The sequence below is a fragment of the Oryzias latipes genome, chromosome 20, assembly GCF_053564925.1.
Source record: "Oryzias latipes strain Hd-rR chromosome 20, Olatipes_Hd-rR_3.1".
NCBI lineage: Eukaryota > Metazoa > Chordata > Actinopteri > Beloniformes > Adrianichthyidae > Oryzias > Oryzias latipes.
This window is the reverse complement of record NC_136256.1, coordinates 27570050-27594119: the sequence shown is the minus strand read 5'-3', so window position 1 is coordinate 27594119 and position 24070 is coordinate 27570050. Positions and strand designations below refer to the sequence as shown.

The 24070-nt window shown below is 41.0% G+C and overlaps 2 protein-coding genes across 10 annotated transcripts in view; both read left to right on the top strand.

Moving 5' to 3' along the window:
* Positions 1 to 5272, top strand: part of myo3a (myosin IIIA) — a 66007-nt gene extending 60735 nt beyond the window's left edge. For all 9 annotated transcript variants that reach the window (XM_078938267.1, XM_078938264.1, XM_023950406.2 and 6 more), the window contains 2 exons: positions 1980 to 2225; positions 4158 to 5272. In XM_078938267.1, coding sequence (XP_078794393.1) covers positions 1980 to 2225; positions 4158 to 4272 — 361 coding nt within the window. In that variant the 3' untranslated portion in view covers positions 4273 to 5272. The remainder of the gene's footprint in view (positions 1 to 1979; positions 2226 to 4157) is intronic.
* Positions 5273 to 5352: 80 nt separating this feature from the next.
* gad2 (glutamate decarboxylase 2) lies at positions 5353 to 24045 on the top strand. Its single transcript, XM_004081175.5, has 16 exons — positions 5353 to 6179; positions 6325 to 6387; positions 6497 to 6646; positions 7282 to 7515; positions 8295 to 8385; positions 8958 to 9070; positions 9458 to 9573; positions 9783 to 9862; positions 11464 to 11518; positions 11646 to 11762; positions 14202 to 14266; positions 14356 to 14434; positions 14510 to 14659; positions 15582 to 15689; positions 18855 to 18944; positions 20348 to 24045. The coding sequence occupies exons 1-16, from the start codon at positions 6104 to 6106 to the stop codon at positions 20519 to 20521; spliced, it is 1761 nt and encodes a 586-aa protein (XP_004081223.3). The 5' UTR covers positions 5353 to 6103; the 3' UTR covers positions 20522 to 24045.
* The last annotated feature ends 25 nt before the right edge of the window (positions 24046 to 24070 follow it).

Sequence of the window (24070 nt, the reverse complement as noted above, 5' to 3'; positions counted from 1 at the left end):
CCAGAACAGCCAGAAACAAGTTAAACGTGGAGACTAATCCACAGTCACGCACAAATAAGATAAATATTGGTAAAGACAACGGTTTTATGCTGAACAGTACAAAGGTAGAAATATTATATTCATGCAAAACACACAAGGCTAAGAAAAATAATTTAATATAGGAAAAAATGGAAGAATTAATAGTGCATTTTCTACAAAGGACCAGCCAAAAACGTTATTTCTAACGTAAAGTTAGTAAACAAACCATGCTTGTAAGAAATTAAAATGAAAAATAAGCAATTTCAGGGAAAGAAATGTAAAATATTTACCTTTTTCTATGACATAAATGACAAAAAAAAGCATCACTCATGGTTGATATGGGTTTGAATGATTAATAGCCAGGTGTCATCAGCGTATAAGTTTATTTAGCGCTATCTGTTTTGACCAAAATAAAAAGGCAATTAGACAACGTAAACAAAAGTGGTCACAATCCAGAACCCTGAGGTACACCATGACTCACATTAAAGACCAACTCAATTGAAAATTTGTTTTTTTTTGTGTGTTTTTACGTGTTCTTGTGCCTTTTTTATGATGGAGGACATATTTAAAGGAAATGCAGCTCAAAACTGCATTTCTGAGTATTAAAAACTTGAAAAAGCCCTCAGGTGTGACATAGAAGCTACAATCGGTGAGCCAGAGTCTCCGGTTCCATTCCAATCATCCACCTGCAGACAAATAGATCCATGAACGTCTTAGTTTTTCCTCGCCTAAACTGGAATCTGGATCTAAACTGTATGAATGGATTGCTACGATATTGCTGCCATTTTTGCTGTACCTCTAATGTTAGGTTGGGGGAGTGAGGGGCTTTAAGCTAGCAGGACAGAGTGCAAAAAGGGCTTTCAGCAATAGAGAAGGGAAGATGCGGACCCTCCCATGAATCACAAGCAAGATGTGAATTTCTAATGAATTCCGGCTGCTCTGCAGGAACTATGTCCTAGAAAATGACATTTTTCATTCTAGCTAAAAATGAGATAATCGTTATCAAAAGCCAACTGGGAACGCTTTAAAAGTAAATCATAAGATGATCAGAGCTGGACTTTCAAGTAAAGTATAAAAGAGGCATCATCAACCTGAAGGAAATAAATCCCTCAAAGAAACATGGATCCAAAAAAACTAAAACCGAGTAGTTCTTTAAGTTTTCTTTAAGCCACAGAGTTAAGGGAAAAATAAAAACAAATTGGCTGTTTGAAAAAGTTAAAAAGGCACAACCAGAAACCCAGATAGTGCTTTAAAAAAGATGGAGGTCCAGACCAGAGTGGACTGTTGCCCTCAGAGCTGAGTCAGAGTGACTCAACCTTTTCATCCAGAACGCCCACTAGCTCCTTTTGTGGACATATGCAGAGCCGGAAGAAAAAAACAAAAGTCCTCCAGATCTTTCTTAATCATGCAGTTCAGCCAATCATCAGGTTTTCCCCTCAATCTCTGGTCCAAACGTTTCTCCCCATCATGAGTGGGGTGTTTTGTGCCTCCCCCTCTCTAAACATTGATCCTCTTCACACTTTTGTTTAAATGGAGGTCACAGTGAAGGTCACGCTCTGGGATGTCACCTCTGGAGTTGAGGGGAAGGCAGAGCCGTTTCCGTGGACCATGTAGAGCGGCTGTTTAACATCCTCCTTCCTCTGCTTCTTCCAATTACTGCCTCCAATCTGTTCGGAAAAACTAATGCAGCTTGATGAACCCAGAGTTACCTGATCAAATTATGGGCAATTTTACACAATAAATACAAATTTTCTTGAGTTGTTTCCTCTTCTTAATTTGGTGTCAACATTTTGTCTGTCCAATTTATTAATCACTATAACAACAATCTTTTGGGGAACCTTTTCTCTCAGGTTTATCTGGTTTACTGCATTTTCACTCATTTAATTTGTTAGATCATCCTAAGAAATGCCTTTAAAGGATCTTAGTAAGAATATAATCCTTCCTCTGGTTCTGTTCTGCAGTCCAGGAAAACAGCTGGATGCAGACGACCAGTACTACCGGACCTTATCCACCAGCAGATCCGAGCCCTCCATCTCCACAGAGAGCCTGTCTCCCAAAGGTTTCACGGAGAGTACAGCTCCTGCAGACAGGCGGAGCTCCACGGAGAAGCCGGAGTCCACGGATCAGAGGCGGCAGGGTTCTGGTCGACAGACGAGAGAACGGGCCGTTACTGAGCCTGAGCTGCCCAGACCTTCCAGAGACAACAGGTACCGCATCTAACTTAATGATCTGACCCAGTGGTCCACAACCTTTCTTAGGCCACGGACCAGTTTGATGTCAGATGATATTTTCAGCTTCCGATTTCCGAAATCTCAAAGAAGGTAACAGATCATTTGAACTATTTGACATGTGTCACGAGTAAGTCATGGATGTGGTGGACAGAATCTGTTAGTTTTACTAAATAAAACTTCCTTCAAAATCAGAAAATAAACAAAATGGAAATAATGTCGGTTCCTGTATGTATTCCATTTTTGTGCACGGTCCCGGGACCATTGATCTCACTTAATGACATCTACATGTGAAAAACGTTTACTTTTTATTGCAGAAAAGTAGGAGTCTTGGTACGGATCTGTGAGGAACACCTTAACTAATTTTAACTTCAAGGAACACAAACTTTAACACACTTTTGAAGTGTAATTCTACACCTAATAAACACAATTTTGCATTGTTACTCAAACATATTTTTTTATACTGAAATCTTTAACCAATTTACAGTTTTACGAGCCACATTAAACGAACCAGCCATGCCGGAGATGATTTCCATCCATCTTTTAAACTCTTAGTGATCAGTTAGGCTCCAGTATTGGTGCCTTTTTTTATTAAGTAATACACCTTCTTATAACCAGAATATTAAAAAAAAAAAAACCATCTTAAAAAGGATGAACTTGGGTTTCTAGCCGGTCCTGTGAAGAGTTTCCAGAGATCAATGAAGGCTTTGGTTGAAAACTACAACTGTGTGAAACATTTCTATGTTCGTTGTATGGAGAAATGTTCAAAACTGTTCTTTTCTTTGATTTTCTGAATGCAGACTCTGCTCCAGCTGAGATTGATCTTCCCAACATGAGCTTTTGTTTGTCATTGTTTAGTTGTTTTTTCTCAAAAAGTTGTATTTCAGAATCCTGCTGTTCAAAGAAGACTGTGTGCGGCATTTAACCAGGTCACTGCCTCAGACAGTGACAAATGCCTGAGCAGGAAAAAAACATTACTAACCTTTTATTTTTTTTTTAAAAGAAATCTCTCCCTTTTTCTCATTTTGTTCTGCTTACTATCTTTCAGCCTGTCTCCCATAAGACTTTTGTCATTTTGAAGTCTTTTTTTTTTGCTATCTGCCTTCATCTTTAAGATGCAAATATGTGCACTAACTTTTGGTTCTTGCAACTTTTTAACCAAATGTTATATTCCTTCAAAATAAAAGTAGAAAGACAAAGATTCTCGTTGACAGACTGGAGGTTTTTATGAACTTTGTCAGCATGCTTCCACATCCAGAGATCATTTTAGACCTTCAGCTGCTAACAGTAGACTGAATTTAAATCATTTAGCTTTTGATCTTTTCTAATGTTTATAGAAATTTCATTTGAGTTTACGCTGTTCTTCTGTTAGTGTCTTTAGAATTAATTTATATGATTATATTTGTCTTTATCCCTGCTGTTTATCACCAAAACAGCCTTCAGGTCGGTTTGTTTTGTTTTCGCACTGCGGGAACCGATCCTGCCCCAAAAGATTCTAAAGAAACTGTTGCTTCCACCTCTTTTGACTGATATATTTCAGACAAGCCGTGCATTTTGTGGAACAAGCATTAAATTTGTGTGGATGTATCCACTCTATCAAAAAAGCACATCAGCCACGAGATCAGCTACAATTGTGCCAAATTTGGCGCTTGTCGCACAAAATGCACAATTGCAATGCAATGTTTTTAGCATATTTACTTTTTTTTAGCAGTGTGCAACATTTTTTTGTTCATGTTTTATTGTTTCTCGCATTCCTAAGCCACATTATTCTGCATTTCAAGCATTGTTTGTTTTCACAAACCGGCCTTTTTCTAGATTTCGTTGCCTTTGATGAGACGTAATTTCATATACATATTTTTTAATGGTTTACACTGATGGAGTCTTCATATTTTTTCTGTTCTTTATCGACAGGCGTTCTGTTCCTCGAATGTCGTCCACTGAAAGCAGGACTGGAGACAACCCTTACGACTTCAGGCATCTGCTGAGGAAGACTTCACAAAGACGACGGCTGATCAAACATTACTAAACGGGACAGCTTTGGACCAAATTATCCAAATATACAAGAAAACACAGTCGGCATGTTGAGTTGGACAGCAACGATAAACTGTTTGCGTTCTCCCTGGATAGAATGTACAGAGCGAATATCCTTAAATTTGATGTAAATGAAGGTTTATTTGTAAGGTCTGTTGTTTTTTTTGTTTTTTTTATGGCACAACATGCAGGTAGTGTTCTTTTACTGCATTTAGGAGCATTTCAGTTGTTAAAATATCTGCGTCTGACTGTTATTCTGCAAAAACGTGTTTATTTGAGCAACAAACTTTGTCCAGTTTTATTCCTGTGATGTAATATCATGGAAATCCAGTCTGTTTTTTTTCCTTTTTTTTAACCATCTAGTAGTTTTGGAAAAAGGTTGGCTTGGATAATAATCTGTTTTTAGCTCTTTTTTCCTTTTTCACTCCTAAAAATGTCAGGATTGAAGTCCCACTGCTGTAAATTCCATTGTATTCTTTACACGTTAGGCCTTTCTCTCAGATTCAACCTGCAACCTTTGTGTGACATTTCAAAGCAGTGACTCCCCCACAGGGATTGTTAGCAAATCCCTGAGTGCCGCACATGCTCACTGCCCACCCTCCTCACACAAAAACAACAGCATATATGCTTAGAAATCACAGAAGATGGAAAGAGCAGCTTCTCTTCTCCAGGAGGGGATTGTGTGGTTGAAAATGGAAACATGTTCTTTCAAAATAGAAAATGACAATGTGAGGAGGGGGAGGGAAAAGGGGTCATTTGTATGTTTACTGTTAGGCCTTTATCCTCTCACTTTGATGTCCTGTGGTATTTTAGCTTTTATCAAAAGGGCTGCTTACATGAGGAGCAAACGGATTTTACTGTCATTAGTTCAAGAAGAGCATCATAATTCTTAGACTTTTATTTCTCAAGGTCAGTCTTTGGAAAACTGTTTGAGTAAATGAAGATATGTTTGTGTTCAAAAATTCTCTGAACTATCTGAATTCAGTTTTTTGCTTGAAGTTCTGCGTAATCAATATTTTGGGTTGTGCGCACCCTTCCCAGTAGAGGGACCCACGACCCAAACCCCCCCCCCCCCCCACACACACACACACACAAACGCACACACCCTCCACCCCTCCCGCTTCGCCGTCTCTCCTCCGGAGGCGCGCAATTAGAGCAGCCGGTCGCCAAGAAAAAGGTCCGCGATCGCCGCGCGGATGAATTAGCTCTCCACGCGCATGGAGGGTAAATTCATCTCGCAGGGGGCAACATGTTGGGGGTGGGGGGTGGGTGCGGAGTCACGACGCACGACGCAACGCGGTTCGTCATGACCCTGAAGTGAATCACGATGGGATTTCTTTGGTGACGTGAACATTTAGGTTGGTCGCAATTACGCGTGCTTTTTGCGCTGCGCATTTACCACCAGCTGCAGCTGCCAATCATCTCTTAGTTCGGTCTTTTTTTTAACTCTATTTTTACATTCAGCACTTTCCATCACGCGCATCCGTTTCCTGAAACTTGCCCACTCGTGTTACATCCTCATTTGTCCTCTGCGCGCGGAGTGGCTGCGCGCCGCCTGAGTGCGCAGTGTTTTGCGGGATTTTCTTTGCGCGGAGACGCTGCTTCATGCCTCGCGCACCTGTGGACTCCCGCCAACGGACGCCTTTTTTGCTCCGTTAGCCCCCCCGTTCCTCCCCACAGCCCACGGTGCGCGGCGGATGCGCGGCTGGATCCGCGGTCTGAGGGCAGATTCAGCACCACCTCGGCTCCGAACAGCTCCAGCTCGTCGTGAGTGGATGGGCTCCGTCGGTCTCCGTGTCTCCTGCAGCTCCTAACGACCGCCGACGATGGCATCTCACGGGTTCTGGTCTCTCGGCGGAGATAATGCGGGGGCCAACACCGGGAGTCAGAGCCCCAGCACGCGTGAGTGCTTTGTTTTCTGTTAGACATGACCTCTGAGTCTGAGGAGGAAAGCGCGCTTTGTCCCTGACGAACAGGCCTCTTTGGCTTTGAGCGCACATTCTCTCACAAAGTTGGAGCTCACCTTATTTCCTCTTCTGCCCTGCAGCTAGAGCCTGGTGCCAAGCGGCGGCCCAAAAATTATCCGGAGGAATTGGATCGAAAATATGTGGTACGTCGGTGAAGGAGTGGGGTGTGGGGGCTGGGGGCCCGCCGGGTACAATATTTTAGGTTCATTTATTTGATTGATCAAAATGACGCCTCGACGTTGTTTTTCAAAGCGCTGCTCAACGTCGGGGAAGTGGAGAAAACCGCCGAATCGGGCTCAAAGCAGCCGCTGCAGACGTCTGCAGCCGGAACCTGCGGCTGCAACAAACAACCCTGCAACTGCACCAAAGCCGACGTGGTTTTCTCCGACCTCTATTCAACAGGTCTGATGCTTTTACGCACCTCCATCCTCGAAATGCTTTCCAGAAAAATACCATGCATTTTTAACCTTAGTTTTTTGGTAAGATTTAAAAATAACTTAGCTCATATTTAAGTATATTTTTTATAAAACAATTCAAAAATATTTTGAAAGAAAAGATTTTGCTCATTTTTAGCAAATCTAGAAACTAATCAACGGGGCCTAATGGTGTATTGGTGCTATTTTTAAAATGACTATTATTTTTACTTTTCGTCAAATAAAACATAAAGACAATAATGTAAACGGAAAATTAATTATTATATTTACGTTGTGCTTGTGAGATAATTTTAAGGCATTTTTAACGCAAAGAAAATCAAATATATATATATATATATTTTATTTTATTTCCAAAGGTCACCTTCAGTCAAATCTTGTCCTTGAACGTGTTGCGCGCTGCAAAAATTTAAAATCAAAGCACTAAATCAGCTTATTTATTATTAGTATTTTAAAAGCATGCATATTTAAACAGAGTAATTTTAGTGGATATAATCTGATTTTGTATTCAAGGCCCCAAAAGGTGACGTTCGGTGGAAAACCGGGTGTGGAGCGCGAGCGCGTTCCTTCATGGATCCAATTATTTGTTTGTTGTTGTTTACGCAGACTTGTTGCCGGCACTGGACGGAGATGCCAAAACCATGACCTTCCTGCAGGAGGTGGTGGACATCTTACTGGCCTACATCGTGGAGTCTTTCGACCGAGAAACGAAAGTTATTGATTTTCATTATCCAAACGAGCTGCTGCAGCTCAACAACTGGGAGCTGCAGCACGAACCGGCCACTCTGGATGATATCTTGATCAGCTGCCGCGCGACGCTCAAATACGCCATAAAAACAGGCAAGTTTCGCCTTTTCTGTGATAAAACATTTATGATTATTTTTGGGAAATCCAAATCGTGTCTAAATTTGCCCCCAGAAAAATCGTTAAAAAAATAGCTCCCTAAATAAACGTTTATACGCATTCTCCAAATCTCTGCGCCTTTCTTCTAAAATTTTCCTAACAAAGCGATGAAAGCGGAGGTAGACATGATGAAGGAGCTCCATAATGGGAGGTGTCCCCGTTTTCCTCCTCCTGACTGCAGCCACCAGACCGATAAATGCAGTGACGCAGCGAAAGTGCTTCAGCAGGCGGCAGATAATAGGCTAATAATCAGGCTTCATGGGCCCACTCCATTATTCTGCGCTGAGTGACGCGCAGGAGGACATTTACGACCTTTCAGCCTCCTCAATATAGACACGCTGTCCTGTGTCTTTTTATTTTTTAATACAAAATTGTATTTAAAAAAGAGATTAGGCATTTTTATGGACTGGAATAAAACATTGTGACATGGTTTAGGGGTTTTCAAACCAACCAGTTGTGTTGTTTTGTGATGCGTAAAATGCGTAATCAGAAAAAGCGCATTTGGAGAATGTTTACCCTGTAATAAACCACACAGCAGCCGCTGCAAAAGCCAAATGTTTGCATTATTTTCAAAGATCATTTGCTAGTCTGCAATTAAAGCGGCTCCGCATTGACAGCTCCAGCTCGTTTCTCCTCGAATTCCTTTGACTTTTCTGCATAAAAGCGCGCAAGCTGCATCACGTCTCCCTCCTCTTCCTCTTCTGCCTTCCCTTCAGCCCATCCCAGGTACTTCAATCAGCTCTCCACGGGGTTAGACATGGTCGGACTGGCTGCTGACTGGCTAACATCCACGGCCAACACCAACATGTGAGTAAATGCGGCCCGCTTTGGTCCGCTTTGGCCCGATCGCGAGCGCAGATAACGGCTGATGAGAAGGAATTCCATTTCCGGTGCATCCGCATGTGCTCTGCTGATAGTGGCTCTTCCCCCTCAATCATGCCAAATGAATAGGGTGAAATGAAAACGCCCCCCGCCCCCCACTGCCTCCTTTTACCCCACAGTGCACCCCTCCATTTACAACCTTTTATCCCCCCCTCCTCACTTCTGATCCCCCGGGGATTAAATGGGAGAAAATTAGCCTTGAAATTGAAATCGGACTAATCTGAAGCTCGTTTCTGATGTGTGTTTTTGGGCTGATAAAAGCTGCAGCTTTGCCAGCTGCAGTGACCTGCAAACAAAGACACAAAACGGCTTTTGCTTGATAGATTTTCAAAATAAAATGTATTCTTTCCATTAAAGAAATCAGCAGTTATCTCCACACCACACAAACACAACCCGGGATGTTCGTAGATCAAATTCAGTCACTTTGTGTGCCATATTTGTGGTGAGCAGTCAGGACTTGTGTAACAGACCCATGTGACGCCTCTTGTGTAACGCAGGTTCACCTATGAGGTGGCTCCTGTCTTTGTGCTGCTGGAATACGTCACCCTGAAGAAGATGAGGGAGATCATTGGCTGGCCGGAAGGGCGAGGAGATGGCATCTTTTCACCTGGTATGTGTGAGGCTGTGCTCACCCCTCCCTCCGTGCTGCACAAGGCTCTGCAACTTCTTGGATGTGTCAATTTGCATTTTGATGATCTAAATGGAAGTCATTTCAGGGCCAATTAGCATAAAATAATTCTCCTTTTCTAGCTTAAGCCCCCATCAGCCCCTTTCTTGAATGTCTCCCACGCTCTGGTGGTTGAAGCATGAAGAGGAGCAGCCTCTGCAGGCTTTAATGAGAAAAGCTGCGATTGTCTCGGGGGGTGGGGGGGTGGGGGTTGTGAATGTTTTCCTGTCAGCTGCAAACAATTCTCATGTCTTCGTTTTAAAAACACCCATTTTGAAATTCTTCCATCTTCGATTCCTCTGAGTTTGCAAATCCATGTCTGTCCTCCAGGGGGGGCTATTTCTAACATGTATGCCATGCTGCTGGCCCGCTTCAAGATGTTCCCTGAGGTGAAGGAGAAGGGGATGTCCTCCGTCCCCAGACTGGTGGCCTTCACGTCGGAGCACGTAAGGCCTCCTCGTCTTTATATTTTTTTGTGTCCGCCGCTCACTCCTGATTTACAGCCGTCGTTTGTGCGTCTGTCACAAAAGGACACACGCTGACAGATGTGTGTGTGTGTCACATTCATGGCTGCCTCCTTCATCGCACAGAAAATCCCATTTATTTGAGCTCCTGTGATCTGATCGCTTATTTTCCTCCTCTTTTATTCTGTCAGAGCCATTTTTCCATCAAGAAGGGGGCGGCGGCTCTCGGCATCGGGACTGAAAGTGTGATCTGCATCAAAGCGGACGAATGGTAACATTTGACTCTGTTAGCCTCTGTGATCCATACATGAAAGTGGAGTTCATCCACAGAATGATCTTCATGCTGTTTAATCTGTCTTTTATTCTCCAACATGCGGGCCAAGTGTCTCACATTTCTCCTGTTTGACCCTGAAAAGTCAATGACCGGATTGACTACATGTAGATAAAGACTAAAAAGCTGAGAAATCAAACGTTTCATCTGCATAAAGCACTTTTTTATGTTTGACTTAGCAAAATCAATCAAATCTTTAGGGTAAATGAACTCAAAAACTCATAAACCTTTACAATTTTATAGGTTTCTGTTCAAATAACTTTATATTTTTTTTGTAAATACTGTTCTTAGCAGCTCTAACCATTGATTTAATCCATGATCTGAAGTGAGAGAGTGTGGCGTCATCCATAGAAAATGTTTTACTTCCAGTTCTGGCCAAATGAAGTCAACTCAGACGCCATCGTATTTGGAGCCAGACAGCGGCAGAACCAGTGACCGAGTTGGTCTGAGTTTCTATGGCAACCACTTTCACCAATCAGGGGTGAGATTGTGGAAAAGCCACACCCCTTCCACTTGAGCGTTGGTCGTGGGGGCCAGGAAGCTCCACTTACGTTTATTAAGGCGTCTGATTGGTCCGTTTATAACTTAAACAACAGGAAACATATTATGAGACTGATCCAATCAATGGTATAAAGACTTTAGTGAGCTTCTGGCTTCTGGGGTCTACTACCTTTCTGACTTGGGAGGGCAGATTAAGACCCCCCTGCAGTCTCACATGGCCCCTTAGGTCTAACATTTCACCTTTTTCTCTGATATTATCATCATTGAATCTTTTCAAATGCTTTTACTTTTTTTTAAACAAGTTTTATGGGGCAGAATCCCATAGCATGATCAACCAAATACCATGCTTAAACATTGTTTGTGTGTGTTTTTTTCCCCTCAATATTCTGCCCCAAAGTGGATCAGTGCATCAAAACTCCAACATTTAAGTTTAGATCTAAGCAACTTGCATGATATAAAATTCATAAATGTTGACTTGGCTGACATTGAATTGCGCATAAACAGACTTTTTTTTTAAAAGGTCTCAAAAATACCTAAAGGTTCGAGTTTCCAAGGGTTTGAACATAGATTTCCATGAGGGTCTGTCAGGAAACACACCTGTATACCTGAGTATCCAGTAATAAAGCTGTAGTCTTCAGGATCTTCTGTTGTTAAATGAAAAAAAAAAGACATCTGTTTTTCTGAAAGGTGTTGTTGGTCCACCAAACCTGAGTTTCTGTTGGGTTTGTTTGTGCAGCTGCATCAGATCAACTGCTCATTATTGGGACATTTTCAAGTTTTGAAATGAAATCTGCATCAACTTCTTTTTCCTGACGATGATTGGGAACAGGCCGATGCTCCATTGCGCTCTTTTAAGTCGAGACCTTGGTGGAAGTTATCTTAAATCCATTTCACTTAATGTCTCGCTCCCTCTGGGTTGGGGGCTCATCTTCTGCCCACTTAGCTGCGGTGGCTCTGATGATCATCTTTCTGTTTTGTAAGCATCTTTACTGTCTGATTAGAGCAACACTACGTCAGCTGAGGCTTTGTTTTATTTGCAGCGGTAAAATGATCCCAGCTGACCTTGAGAGAAGAATACTGGAGGCGAAACAGAAGGTAATGTGGCGCGCTATAAATACACAGCCGTGACTTCATGCAGCATTGGCTTTATGGGGCCCATCAGCCTCAAACAGAAATTTGGGCGTGCGCTACATGCTTTTGTGTTGTTTTTTTCCCTGTGCAGGGCTTTGTGCCTTTCTTTGTGAGTGCGACCGCCGGGACGACGGTGTACGGAGCCTTTGACCCCCTCATCGCCATCTCCGACATCTGCAAGAAGTACAACATCTGGATGCATGTGGATGTGAGTCCAAAGGAATCCTAGTTACGCCTCCTGCTGCAGCTGTCTTTAAGCGGTTATCTTTACTCCTCCCGGAGGAGGAGGTTTTAGCGGAGGAGCACTCGGACCCACACGGCTCACCTCCGAGTTTGACAGATCTATTATGTCTCCCGCCTCCAACCGTAAGGAGCTGACCCAGATAGAGAGCTAGCCATTCCCTATCTAACAGTGGAGATGAGAAAAACTAGAGCAGAGGCTGTAAATCATTGCCTCCCTGGGCTGTGCCATCACTGTAGCCTCTCCCCCCCGCCCCCACCAAAGGATTGTATTAATGAAGGTGATGTTGTCTCGACAGGGGGACACCTCTATTAGGAGGCTCAAATGGCCTTGTCTATCATTTGTTAACATGCTGAGATGGAAAAAGTGTTTTTAGAAAGCGGCGGCGGTGGCGGCGGCGTCTGTTCCACAGGGAGCTGATGTTTGCAGCTCCGCCTACTGGAGAGGGTTTCACCCGAGGATCACGAGGAGAAGTTTTACCACAACCTTCACATGGAAGCTCCTCGGTGTTACTGAATCAGTTAGGAAACAACAATGTGTTATTATCATTTTCATGAATTAGAAAAAAACTAAAAGACCGGCGTCATTCTGGCTGTGTCTGATGAAAAAGCCACAGAGATTGGAACGGATTTTGGATAAAGAACAAATATAAATTCTTTTGCTTTGTGGCACCGTGGATTTAAAACGGTTCTGATTGGTTTGGTCTCTGCTCTGGTGATGTTTTGTTCCAGTTTACATCTGTCTATGATATGTAAACTGATGTGTTTGAGCAGTGATTCAGGGAAACCTTTTCAAATTCAACTAATTAAGTTTGTTTCTTTGAAGTAAAATGATTTAACTTTTGGCAAATGTTTGTTAATATCGGACAGTTTTTTTGTTTGTTGGAGATAAAACGATCATTTATTTAGTGACATCTTTTTGCTCCTAAAACCCAATCTTGAGTGAATTTGAAAGATTCTACTGCTTCAGCTTTGGATTTCTTCATAAAGTTGTTAAAAATTGAAGTTATACCTTTAAATGTTTGTTTTTTCAGGGCAAACAGTGGATTCACATCAGTGTGGCCAGTAATCCAAATACAGGAACAAAAGCACACGTCTGTTGTTTTTCAAACCTGACTAAGCTGAAAGAAGAAAAAGTCCCATTCCGATTTTCATCCATAACTTTTAAACAATCCCATTTAATTCACTCACCACAGTCGTTTCTGTTTGTTTAAAGGTTTCCATGGTTACTTTGAAGCATCAAAACTGTCAGAGAAACAGACAAACCAAAAGTGATGCACACTCAGGAATAAAGGTTTTTCAAACATTTACTAAAATGAGAGATTTCGTTATTCGAGGAAATAGATTTCAAAATAAGAGCACAGAACAGGAAGTTAACCACATTAAGGGCTAATGGTAAAAATCTGTGAGTTTTTATGCTTTTATTTTAGTTTTTCGATTGTGGTTTTGTTTGTGGCTGCTAACGTTTGCTTCTTCCTCGTGTTCTCGCATCACTGCAGCCTAAAGAACTGTAACGGTTGACATCGTTTCTTGCACTTAAGAATAAATTGCTAAATGCAAAACAAAAGAGTTTTTAAAACCCGCTTTAAATGAACAGAAATGTGATTCTGTACGAACCTTTGATGCAATCTTAGCTAAAAACTGAAATGAGGAAAACAGCAGCAGCAAATAAAAACACCTCTGACATGAAGACCCTGTGAGTTTGCACTAAAACATTAAAAACATAATTATTCATCATTCTGACTTGAATAACTGGAGTCAGTTTCTACAAAATGCTCCTAATCATGACCCTTCCACCTCTGTTCTTGGCAGCAAGTCAGCAGTGTTATTCTTGACATCCCGTTTTAAATGTTCTCCAAAAAGAGAGTATTATGGCTGCCTCTGGGGGGAAGTTTTGTATTTGTTTATGTTCTACTGTACTTATAAATGTTTTAAGGAAGGTTTCTGATGAAAAATGCTCCTTTTTCCTTTTTAAATTCAGATCTTTTTTCCCACCTGAGATGAATCTTTCGTTTTTTTCATGCATAGCGACTGTGCCTGAAACGATTTTCTTCTGCTGTGTTTGCAATAAACCAAATTTATTTCCCGCTCTCGACTTTAAGAAGAACAAAGAGAACATTTCTCTCCGATCGAGGCTGTTTTTGTTTGCCCTTCTTCCTTTCCTGTGGAAGAATTTGGGATACAACTTTAATTTTTAAGCCCTATTTTGTTTGTTTTTAATCCAAAAATAGAAGAGAATTCAAGTTTGAACAGATACTGATGAGAGATGTCCAGATTAAAGCAATGAGTGGTGTGTTTAGACAATTATAAAAGCAACAAAGAATCTTGAGAAGACTCACATTTTGATATAAAATGCCTGATAGATATTCATGACACAAACAGAGTCTGAACCTTCTGTGATTTTCAGGGAGCATGGGGAGGAAGTCTGCTCATGTCCAGAAGACATAGATGGAAACTAGATGGAGTTGAGAGGCAAATAACTCTTTGTTTTATGGAATTATAAGAAAAAAGCAACAAACATTAGCATCTAATCCAACTTTTTGAACGGCCTTTTCCTGCAGGGCCAACTCAGTGACGTGGAACCCCCATAAGATGATGTCCGTCCCTCTGCAGTGCTCCGCCCTGCTGGTTAGAGAAGAGGTCAGGATGGATCCTTCAGAGCTTTTTCCTGGTTTGGATGCTTGAAATAACCGCTTTCCGGATCTGACCCCACAGGGTTTGATGCAGAACTGCAACCAGATGCACGCCTGCTACCTCTTCCAGCAGGACAAACAGTACGACCTTTCCTATGACACCGGGGACAAAGCGCTGCAGTGCGGACGCCATGTGGACATCTTCAAGCTGTGGCTCATGTGGAGAGCCAAGGTAGAGGCTGTGCAGGGATTCCTTCACAATACCAAACCATAGAGATGTTCTGTTAAGCCTTTATTTAACGCTTTAATGTTTGGTTGTTTTAGCTCATAAACCTTTTCAAAACACAAATACAATTCCTGCTTTCAACAAGTTTCAGGCTAAAAAGTTTTCGATCATTAATTTGTTGAGAGAAAGTGAAAAACACGCATAAATATAATAAAAATTAAAAAACCTGCCTTGACCTACTTATCTTTTAGTGTTTTTATGGACTCTAAAGTTGTGTTCAGGTTCCAGGTTTTGTTCTCTTTAGCGTGTAGATGTTCCTCGGCTGTGTTCCTATCACTCATATCTGACACTTTTTGTTTTTTATGGTGGTTTTTCATTCCTGTCAACATTTTCTGCAAGTCGTTAAATACCCACTCTGACTAAAAAAGTGTGTTTTTGATGTTTTAACATGTTCTTGTGGCCATTTTTCTGATGATGGAGGACATATATAAGGAAAATTAAGCTTAAAGTTGTATTTCTCCGAATTTCTTTTATTCAAATTGTTGTGAAGATGAAAAAAATCCCATTTGTATTTCCTTTTCAGTAAAAATGATCTGAGCTTTAGGCTGCATAAACGCAGACACAATAAGATTTAAATGCAGTAAATGACTTAGTTTTTAGATTTTTAGCTGCTAATCGTGTTACAAAACCTATGAAGTGTTGCTTTTCTATGTATTATGCTACATACACTCCCAGCATGTGAACACGGGTTCTTGAACGTGTTTTTAGCATCCGGTGTTCACACTGGTCTGTGAACGAAAATCGATAAGAAGCCCCTCCCTGTTTGCCCAGTGTGAACCCCGTGGGGTAAATGTGCATTCAAGAACTGGCGTTTAGCTTTAGGCTTCATCCAGAGTTTTCCACATCAGAGGTTTCTTTTTCATTCCAGGGAACCATCGGCTTCGAGGCTCAGATTGACCGATGTTTGGAGCTGTCGGAGTATCTCTACAACAAGATCAAGGACAGAGATGGCTATGAGATGGTCTTTGACGGGAAGGTACGTAGGCGTCCATCCTTCACTTCCGTCATTGGTCTGCAGTCCGTCCAGGGAAAAAGAGCTAACACGTCCACGTTCGGCCTCATTACGGAGGACTTGATTGGCACGCAGACGGCTTCAGCTTTGTGTTGGATGAATGCCATTGTTACTCCGAGCCGCCAGTGTAATGTGCTGCTATTATGTTTAATGAATAGCATAACAGCCTGTAATTGCTTATATGCATATGAATAGCACGGTGTCTGAAATATCCTCTGCAAAGCCGAACTACAACGCTAACGTGTGTGGGTCGGGGGGGGGGCCAAACCTCTTCTCTCAGAAAAGCATCTGGACATCCACGGCCATTTATAATGACAGCTCAGTAACAGATCAGCCAGGACTGTTGTTCTCAAAAAGGCTGAGAGCGTCACAGCGGGATGAGAAAAGTGTTTTTGGGCAGTGACCCAGGTGTTCACGCGACGGCTCCGCCTCCTTCCCATCGAGCCGCTGCACCAGTCTCAGGTTGGAGAAAAGATGGAGCTAAACGAGGCTGAGGTAAAGGAAGAGAAAAAGCTAGCTGTAGTGTCACGCAGCCACTACATACATTTCTGCGCATATTCCACGGATGGACAGTGACTTTGACAAACATATAAATGGCGTTTAAAAATCGAGTTTTTATCACCTGCAGCTTTTATCTAAAGCTAAACCCTTTTTATCTTTTATTATTTTTGAGCGGGTCGTGCACGCTTTTATCTCTTCATGACTCACACTGGGATCTTTGAAGCATCAAATGGCAACGCACTTCACACTGGGATTTCCCACAAGGCACTTTCCCGGTTGCAGTTAGTTCAAACTCCGCTGAACGACTTTTAACAGGAACCAGAAAACACGAGCACGTTGAACCCATTCCTGCGCCCTTGCACTGGATTCATTTGAAAATGTTATTGTCTGTTTTTAAAGCTCTACATGGGCTGGCTCCAAAATACGTCTCTTCAGATTTATAAACCAGCTCGTCCTCTGAGGTCAGAGGTCAGCTCCAGCTCGTGGAGCCCATGACGAGGCTCAAAACTAGAGGAGACGGAGCGATCACTGTTGGAACGCTCTGCCTCCTCATGTCAGAACAGCGCCCACTGTGGAGGGTCTCGTCTTAAAAAACAAAACTTTTATCAGCGCGAGAGTTGTGGGTCTTCTGTGTTTTTTATGTGTTTTTATCTTTTTTTTATTCATTTGATTGTGGATTTTTTTTTTATTTTGTCTAATAATTTTTATCTAACTTTAGTCTCTGTCCAGCACAGAAACTGTTTGTTTTTCGGAAAAGTGCTCTATAAATAAAGTGGATTGGATTGAAAGTCAGTCATAGGTGTAAATACGTAGAGAAAGTGAGAAAAGTTGTGGTTTTTACAGATGTATCATGAATGAATTACGTGAAAACCCTGGAAGAAGAACGAACCACGCAAAAAACACGTAAACCAACATAGAACATGAACTGTGTGTGATTATTGCGCTGTTTATATGCAGTTCATGGGTTAATTACGTGAATTGAATGTGACGTGTGCGCTGTGTACGTGATATAAAAGTTAACCATCGGTGGTTCATGCGTGAAAAGTCCGTTAGACATACGGTTGTGGAAAAACACAAATTTGCATCTCGCGAAAAAAAACAAATCGCACAATTGAAAACGTTTTTGTAATAATTGCGTAAAAACGATGCAAAATACACATGAACTGCGTAATTCTCAACCCACCAAATATTATAAAACAGCTCAAAACCGAATTCACGTAAAGACCCGTCTGCCGAAACCTTCGACGGAGATCTGCGACGGACACAAGAAACACCTATGAATGACATACAGTATGTCAGGCATGCATCACGAAAAACCGAAACTTCATACGTGGAAAACGCACAAAATGTAGGGAGCGGCCTTTTCAGGTGAGAACATCTGTTTCAGGGCAGGAGATCCTTGGTTTGATCCAGTGGATGAATTTAAGATTGTTGTTGGTTTTTATACAGTTATTTCATTTTATAATCTGTATTTACTGGAGGATCTATTAATGGGCTGCAGGTCTTTACAATCATTATGAGGCTCAACATAAAATCCACATGACTGTCAATCAGATTTGATGTAAAGACAAAAACTCTTTTATTTTAACTTTGATTTAGTTCTGAATGTGGATCATTCCACAGTTTTACTGAAGTTACTGTAAAGCAGAAAATGTTGCTCTAAGTGTATTTGATTGGAGAGAAAAAAATTGTAAGCGAAAAAGAGGCAAGTTGTATCTTATTTTATGAAGAAAATGTCAGATCATTTAGATTTTAAGAGACTTGCCTTTTTTTAATAATATATCCAGATGATGCATATAGATGTATGTACTTCCCAAAGCTTCAGTACAATTATAAAAAATAAGGTGAAAGCAGAGATTGCAACAAAATATGGAATGATTTTTATTTTAATATATTTTGGTGGAAATCAACATCACTTTCTTTTTTTTTTCTTTTTTTGACACATTTTATTTCCCATAATATGCACACATTTATTTGGAGATTTAAAAGTGACTTTACTGAAACAAACTTTATGAATACGTTTAAAAATACCACAAACAGTTCAAACTAATGGAGAAAATGTGTAAATAAATTATAAATAAATACAAGAACACATATTTCTACTGTTCCTCCTTTGTGTTGTACTTATAAAAGCGTGTCTGGATGTTTAAGTTGGACTATTTTGTTTCTTAATCTAATTTGAGCTCATAAATTCAACAGAAAATAGAGGATAAAAAAGACACTTTTCTGCATAAATGAATCTAGAAAAATAGCTTAACCTGAAAAATAGAAAAAGGATTCATATTTAACAGTTTAAAATGGATGCATTCATGTTTTTAAATTGTTTTAATCGTGCACACTTTAGAAAATGTTTGATCCTTTGGAGCATCCACACAATCATCATAACTTAGTGAATCTGGAGCGTGATGCGAACGACTGACAGTGATGGAAAAACACAGATAAAGTGCAGCTTCAGTAGATTTGATAACTGTAAGTGTCTGTTATTGGATCTTTGATAGTGCAACATCCCTTAAATGAAAGTTTTATCTTATTTTTTTCCAAATCCAGCCAGTTTTTCTGGTATTTATTTTGTGCAAAGTTGTACATTTGTGTATCCATTGTTTCCTGTTTTTGTGTGTTCCTTTTTAGCCTCAGCACACCAACGTCTGCTTCTGGTACCTTCCCCCCGGGATGCGCTACATAGAGGACAAGGATGAAAAAAAGAAACGCTTGCACAAGGTGGGTGAGCCCAGATAAGACGGCTGACGGTGGTATCTGCCCCAAACAGACCTGCACAGGCCCCTGCGGGTCTGTCACCGTCAGCGCCGCATCCTTCTAATGAAGGAGAGGAGGGGCTGAACTTTTCCTGTGACCGTCCTGAGCATCCCAGCAGCAGCACAGCCGCTCTAATTGAAAATTAGCCCAAAGGGATGGAGCGAGTGTGAGATCGCGGCGCTCTCTGAGCCTCTGTGAAACCCACGTCGTTGTCATAAATCTGCAGATGCTGCCGTTTCCTACTTTAAAGCTGGGCTGATGTTATGAATTCCCGCTCAATCGTGTTGACAGATTAAAGCTTTGTGGAGGAAGTCTTTATTTTTTTATAAAAGAATAGGCCCATTTTCTCCACCCCAGATCTGTTCTAACCACTGCCAGATAAACGGTTCTCTGAATAAGTTTAACTTCTTGAAGACCCACTCTGATAAAAAAAACTGTGTTTTTGGTGATTTTGGCATGTTCTTGTGGCATTTTTGTGATGATGGAGGACATTTACATAAAATAATTAAGCTAAAACTGCATTTCTGAGTATTTCTTTATTAAAAATCGTTGTGAATCAGGCGCAGATGGAAAAATGTCAGGATTGGAAAAAAGATCTAATTCCTCGCCTTTCAGACCTACATGTCCATCTTCCAGCTGTCCAGAATGCCTTTTTTTGTCTTTGTGTCATCTTTACTGAGATTTTAACATGGCAGCTATGAAATCTGCTTTTGTTTGTGCGTTTAAAGTTCGACTACGATCATCTTTTGATCTATTTCCAAAGCGTTCCCAGTCAGCCTATTATTATTCCCTCTAAAGCTTAAATCAGAAGTCGTTTTTCTAGAACATAATTTGTGCAAAGCAGTAGGAGTTTATTAGAAATTCACCTCTGAGTTGTGGCCGGGACTGTTAGCGCAGAGTAAGCCCGCCCCCCTTTCCCAACACTCTGTCCTGCTATTTTTACAGCCCCTCTCAACCACAAGCTGGCATTAGCGGTGCAGCAAAAATGGCGGAAATATCAGAACTATCCAGCTAAACAGTTTAGATCCAGATCCGAGCAGAGGGATCGTTCATGGATCTATTTGTCTGACAGTGGACGCATCAGAATGGAGCAGAGCAGAGAGCTTATGACCCGTCGTTTGAAGCTTGTATGTATATACACGCTTTTTCAAACAGCAATTTTTGTCTGATTTAAACAACAAAAAAAACTCAGAAATGCAATTTTAATTAGAAAATGCCACAAAAAAGAAAATTATTTTCATTGGGTTGGGTCTTTCATTCTCAGAAATCAAACTGATCTTCATCATGAACTACCATCCTCATGAACTCCTCCCCAATCCTTCTCTCTTGTGCGAGTAATCTGTACTCTGACTGCTGCATGTTGTCAGGTGGCTCCCGTCATAAAAGCCCGGATGATGGAGTACGGCACAACTATGGTCAGCTACCAACCGCAAGGAGACAAGGTCAACTTCTTCCGCATGGTCATCTCAAATCCCGCTGCTACCTTCGAGGACATCGACTTTCTTATCGAAGAGATTGAACGCCTCGGCCATGATCTATAAGACTCTAAATTCTTTTTCCCCTTGGCGGATGAAATATTTGTCGTGAATGTACTGGTAACGTTTTTTTTCTCTCTCTTTCCTGCAAGTCATATATATATATATATATATATATATATATATATATACATATATATATATTTAAGATTACATTTGAGAAAAATATCTACAAATATGTCCATATATTAAGTATTGCAGCTTTGCCGTGGACCAAGCGGGTCCAGAGCTTTGTAAAAGTGCTTCTGTCTGCCTTTCTCATTGTGTAGTGGGAGTTGTGTTAAGTGACGTAACTATTTGTGTACTTTTTTGTGGGTTGACATGCCTGTCAGTCACAGAGGAAGAGGGTTTTTGTCTTTTTTCCTTCCTCGTTTGCAGAGTACGCGGTAAAGTGCCAAATGTGGTTGTGATCTGTGGAGGCTTTGGGTTCTTCACTTTTACCTCGGCTTCTTCAACTGCCCCCACGTCTGCACAAACAGGGACAATTCCAAACCGTCTGTAACGTTTAGCCGGGTCGTGCATGGTTAGGACACCGGAACATTTACACTATTTACCGATGACGCAAGCTGCTGGCATGTTGGCGAGAATAATCCACAACTTCTAGATTAAACTGGATGCTAATGCTGACAGCAACACTTTTTTATTGGCACTAATGCCGCTCGACAGTGTTGGTGGAACCTTTATTGACACAAACATGCTTCAACCTTTCATTTCGGTTCATCTGCCAAAATAGCATCTCACATCAAGTAAGCCTGTCGCTCTGGTGGTCATTTTGGGTACTGCATGTATTTTATTTGATCTTTCACAATGAGAATACGTTTCAGCTTCCAGAATTTAAAGTCCCTATTTTACGTGTTAACTACCATGTGCAGTTCAATTGAGGGGTTTTCCCGCTGACCCTGTTTCACCAAAAATAACTCCAGAAACTCCTTTTAATTTCTCCCAAGTTCTCCAGACTACACAGTCAAACCATGACTGAATCCATTCACCTGGAACAGTATGTTCAGTTCCCGTACGTGCAGCTAACGTCATCGTTCAGGTATTTTTAGGTATCAAGGTGGCCCCTAAGTGGGTCACCTTAAGTGCATGAAAAATAGACAACAGGGTGCAAGAAGACAATGACACTGAGTGACTAGGACTCAGACGTTAAGCTAAATACAAAATAATCACGCTAAGAAAAAGATCTTACCTATATATGTTTTTATTGAATTTAAGGTTAAATATATAAACTATAACATGGTAAAACTGTTCGGCTTTTGGATAGGCTCTAAAATAAATTATATTAAAGAAAATAACTTTATTGTTAAGGATTTGAGGACTGAGATTTCTTCTGAAGCAATATATTTAAGAAAAGATAGAAAATGAGGCAAACTTGTTCAATTTAACATTATTTCCCACAAAAAAAACACACGTTTCTGTGTTTCGTAAAGATTAAAATGAAAATAATATCTGAGAATTGTCTGTAGCATTTCCTTTAGAACAAGTTAGAAAAGCACAATTTACTCAACATGGTCAATCAGTGTACAATCACATGTGATCATGGACTGTAAATAGTATTTCAAGATGTCCTAAGTACATATCATTGTGTATACATACGTGTATATAAGACATATAGCCAGAGACTATTTGTGAGGTAAAAGTATTCATATTTTCTCTATCTCTGATATAGATCCTGTATTTTCATCTTATTAGTCCTGAAAAGCTTTTTCTTCTGTGTGTGTGTGTCGGAAACGTTGTGACTCTTCTCGCTATTTGAAAGGAAACGTGGTTCAGGCGTCGGCTTAACGGAAAGCAACGGATTTCGTCCTGATTTCCCGCGGAGTCCCACTCGGCCGACCTCCGCCGTTTAGGGTTTGAAACCGATATGCAAAGCCATTTTTAACTCTGTGTTTCAGTGTGCACAAGTGATGACTTGACGATATGTGCCGATGTGTACCTTAAATGTGTTTGTAACTGTGTTGCCTTAGTAGAATATTTTACAGTATTGTCCAGTTTTCCTCCAGAGGGGAGGTCGTGCACTTTAGAGTGACCTGATAATGTGCAATGTCCACGAGTCGATGTTTTTGGAGTACCCTGCAGAAAAACTCTTTGGTCTTTGCTCTGACATGAGTCCGTCCAGAGCCGTCTGTCTGTAGATGCTGTGGCGCTAAAGTTTGAGAGTGGCACCCCCCACTGTGGCACAGACAACATTATCTCAGAGAAATCTCACTGTGGTAGACTTGGAAGGCCAGGCACGCCGTTTTTGTCGCTGCTGCTGCTTCTGCTGCTAGTCTTGCTTCCTTTGCACGTGCATGCGATGCCTTGCTTATCCAGCTTGTTTGTTGTACAGTCTCCTATTTATCTATATATACATACATAAATATATATACTTGAATCCAGTATGTGTAGCTCCTGTAATTAGCTTTTAGCATCCTCTATATAGCTTAGCATGTAGTTTAGTGCACTGTCGCTCTAGCCTTTACATGTGACCCGTGTCCTGCTTTCTGTCACGTTTCTCTGTGCTGCTGAGCATGCTAACCTCGCCTCCGCGCTTAATACACTTTCTCTATCTTCTGTCTTTCTGCTTTGACTGTCGCAGCTTTCAGTGTTCTATGTATCTCTCTCTCTATATATATATATATATGTATCGGTGTAGCTCCTTGGCATGCCTATATGAACGCTCCTTTCTGCTCTGCGCCTGTTTCCTCTCTTTCTCTTCTGCTTCTGGTAGCAGCATTAATCCTGCTTTCCTCTGACGTGTCTCGGCTGCCTGTCGTCTCTCCGTTTGTGTGTCTGACGGTATGTTGTCATGTGTCACGGGGCCACGGATTGTACATTTTCTTTAGCATATGGAAGACTGAAAGTGACGGGACTTAAAAACAGGTAAATTGATATATAGATTTTGGTCTGTTGTTACATTTCTTTATTTATTTGTCCTCATCGGCCTGGAAAACTGTGCTGTTGCCATGACGGCTGGTTAGGAAACCAACAAAACATCTGATTTCTCAACAACGTACTTAATGTTAGCTTTGGGAATCTAAAGATAAACAGCAGCAACCTCTGGTGACACGTTGCGTCCTGGAACATTCAGGAAACTCAAAAGAAAAACAATGAAAAACGTTCAAATTATCTGTGTAATATATTTGGACAAAGAAAAAATAAAAATGAAAACATGTAATTTAGCAGATAATTTCAGAATAAATGTAGAATATTGAGCAATAAATAAAAGCAAAAACTGTTTAAAAATAATAGTTTTTTGTTTACTTGTGTTTTTTTATAGGTCACTTTGAGTCTTCCATACCCTTAACTTAGATTATTAAGATATAAAGAGAAAAAGCAGACTCTTGTTTCTTGCTAAAATGAATATTGTTTGTTTATGAGAACTGTAACCCCCCCAATATAGTACATAGAGAACCGTTGAGCACATGGTTGCCGTATGTATCTAATCCTATGTTCTGCAACAACTGCTGTAACAACTTCTCAGTCGTTCATTTGTCCTGAACTACATGTTACTCTTTGGGTAAAAAGAAATAAATATGAAAGCCTGAGAATCTGTTGGCCGTTTTGTTTTCATCC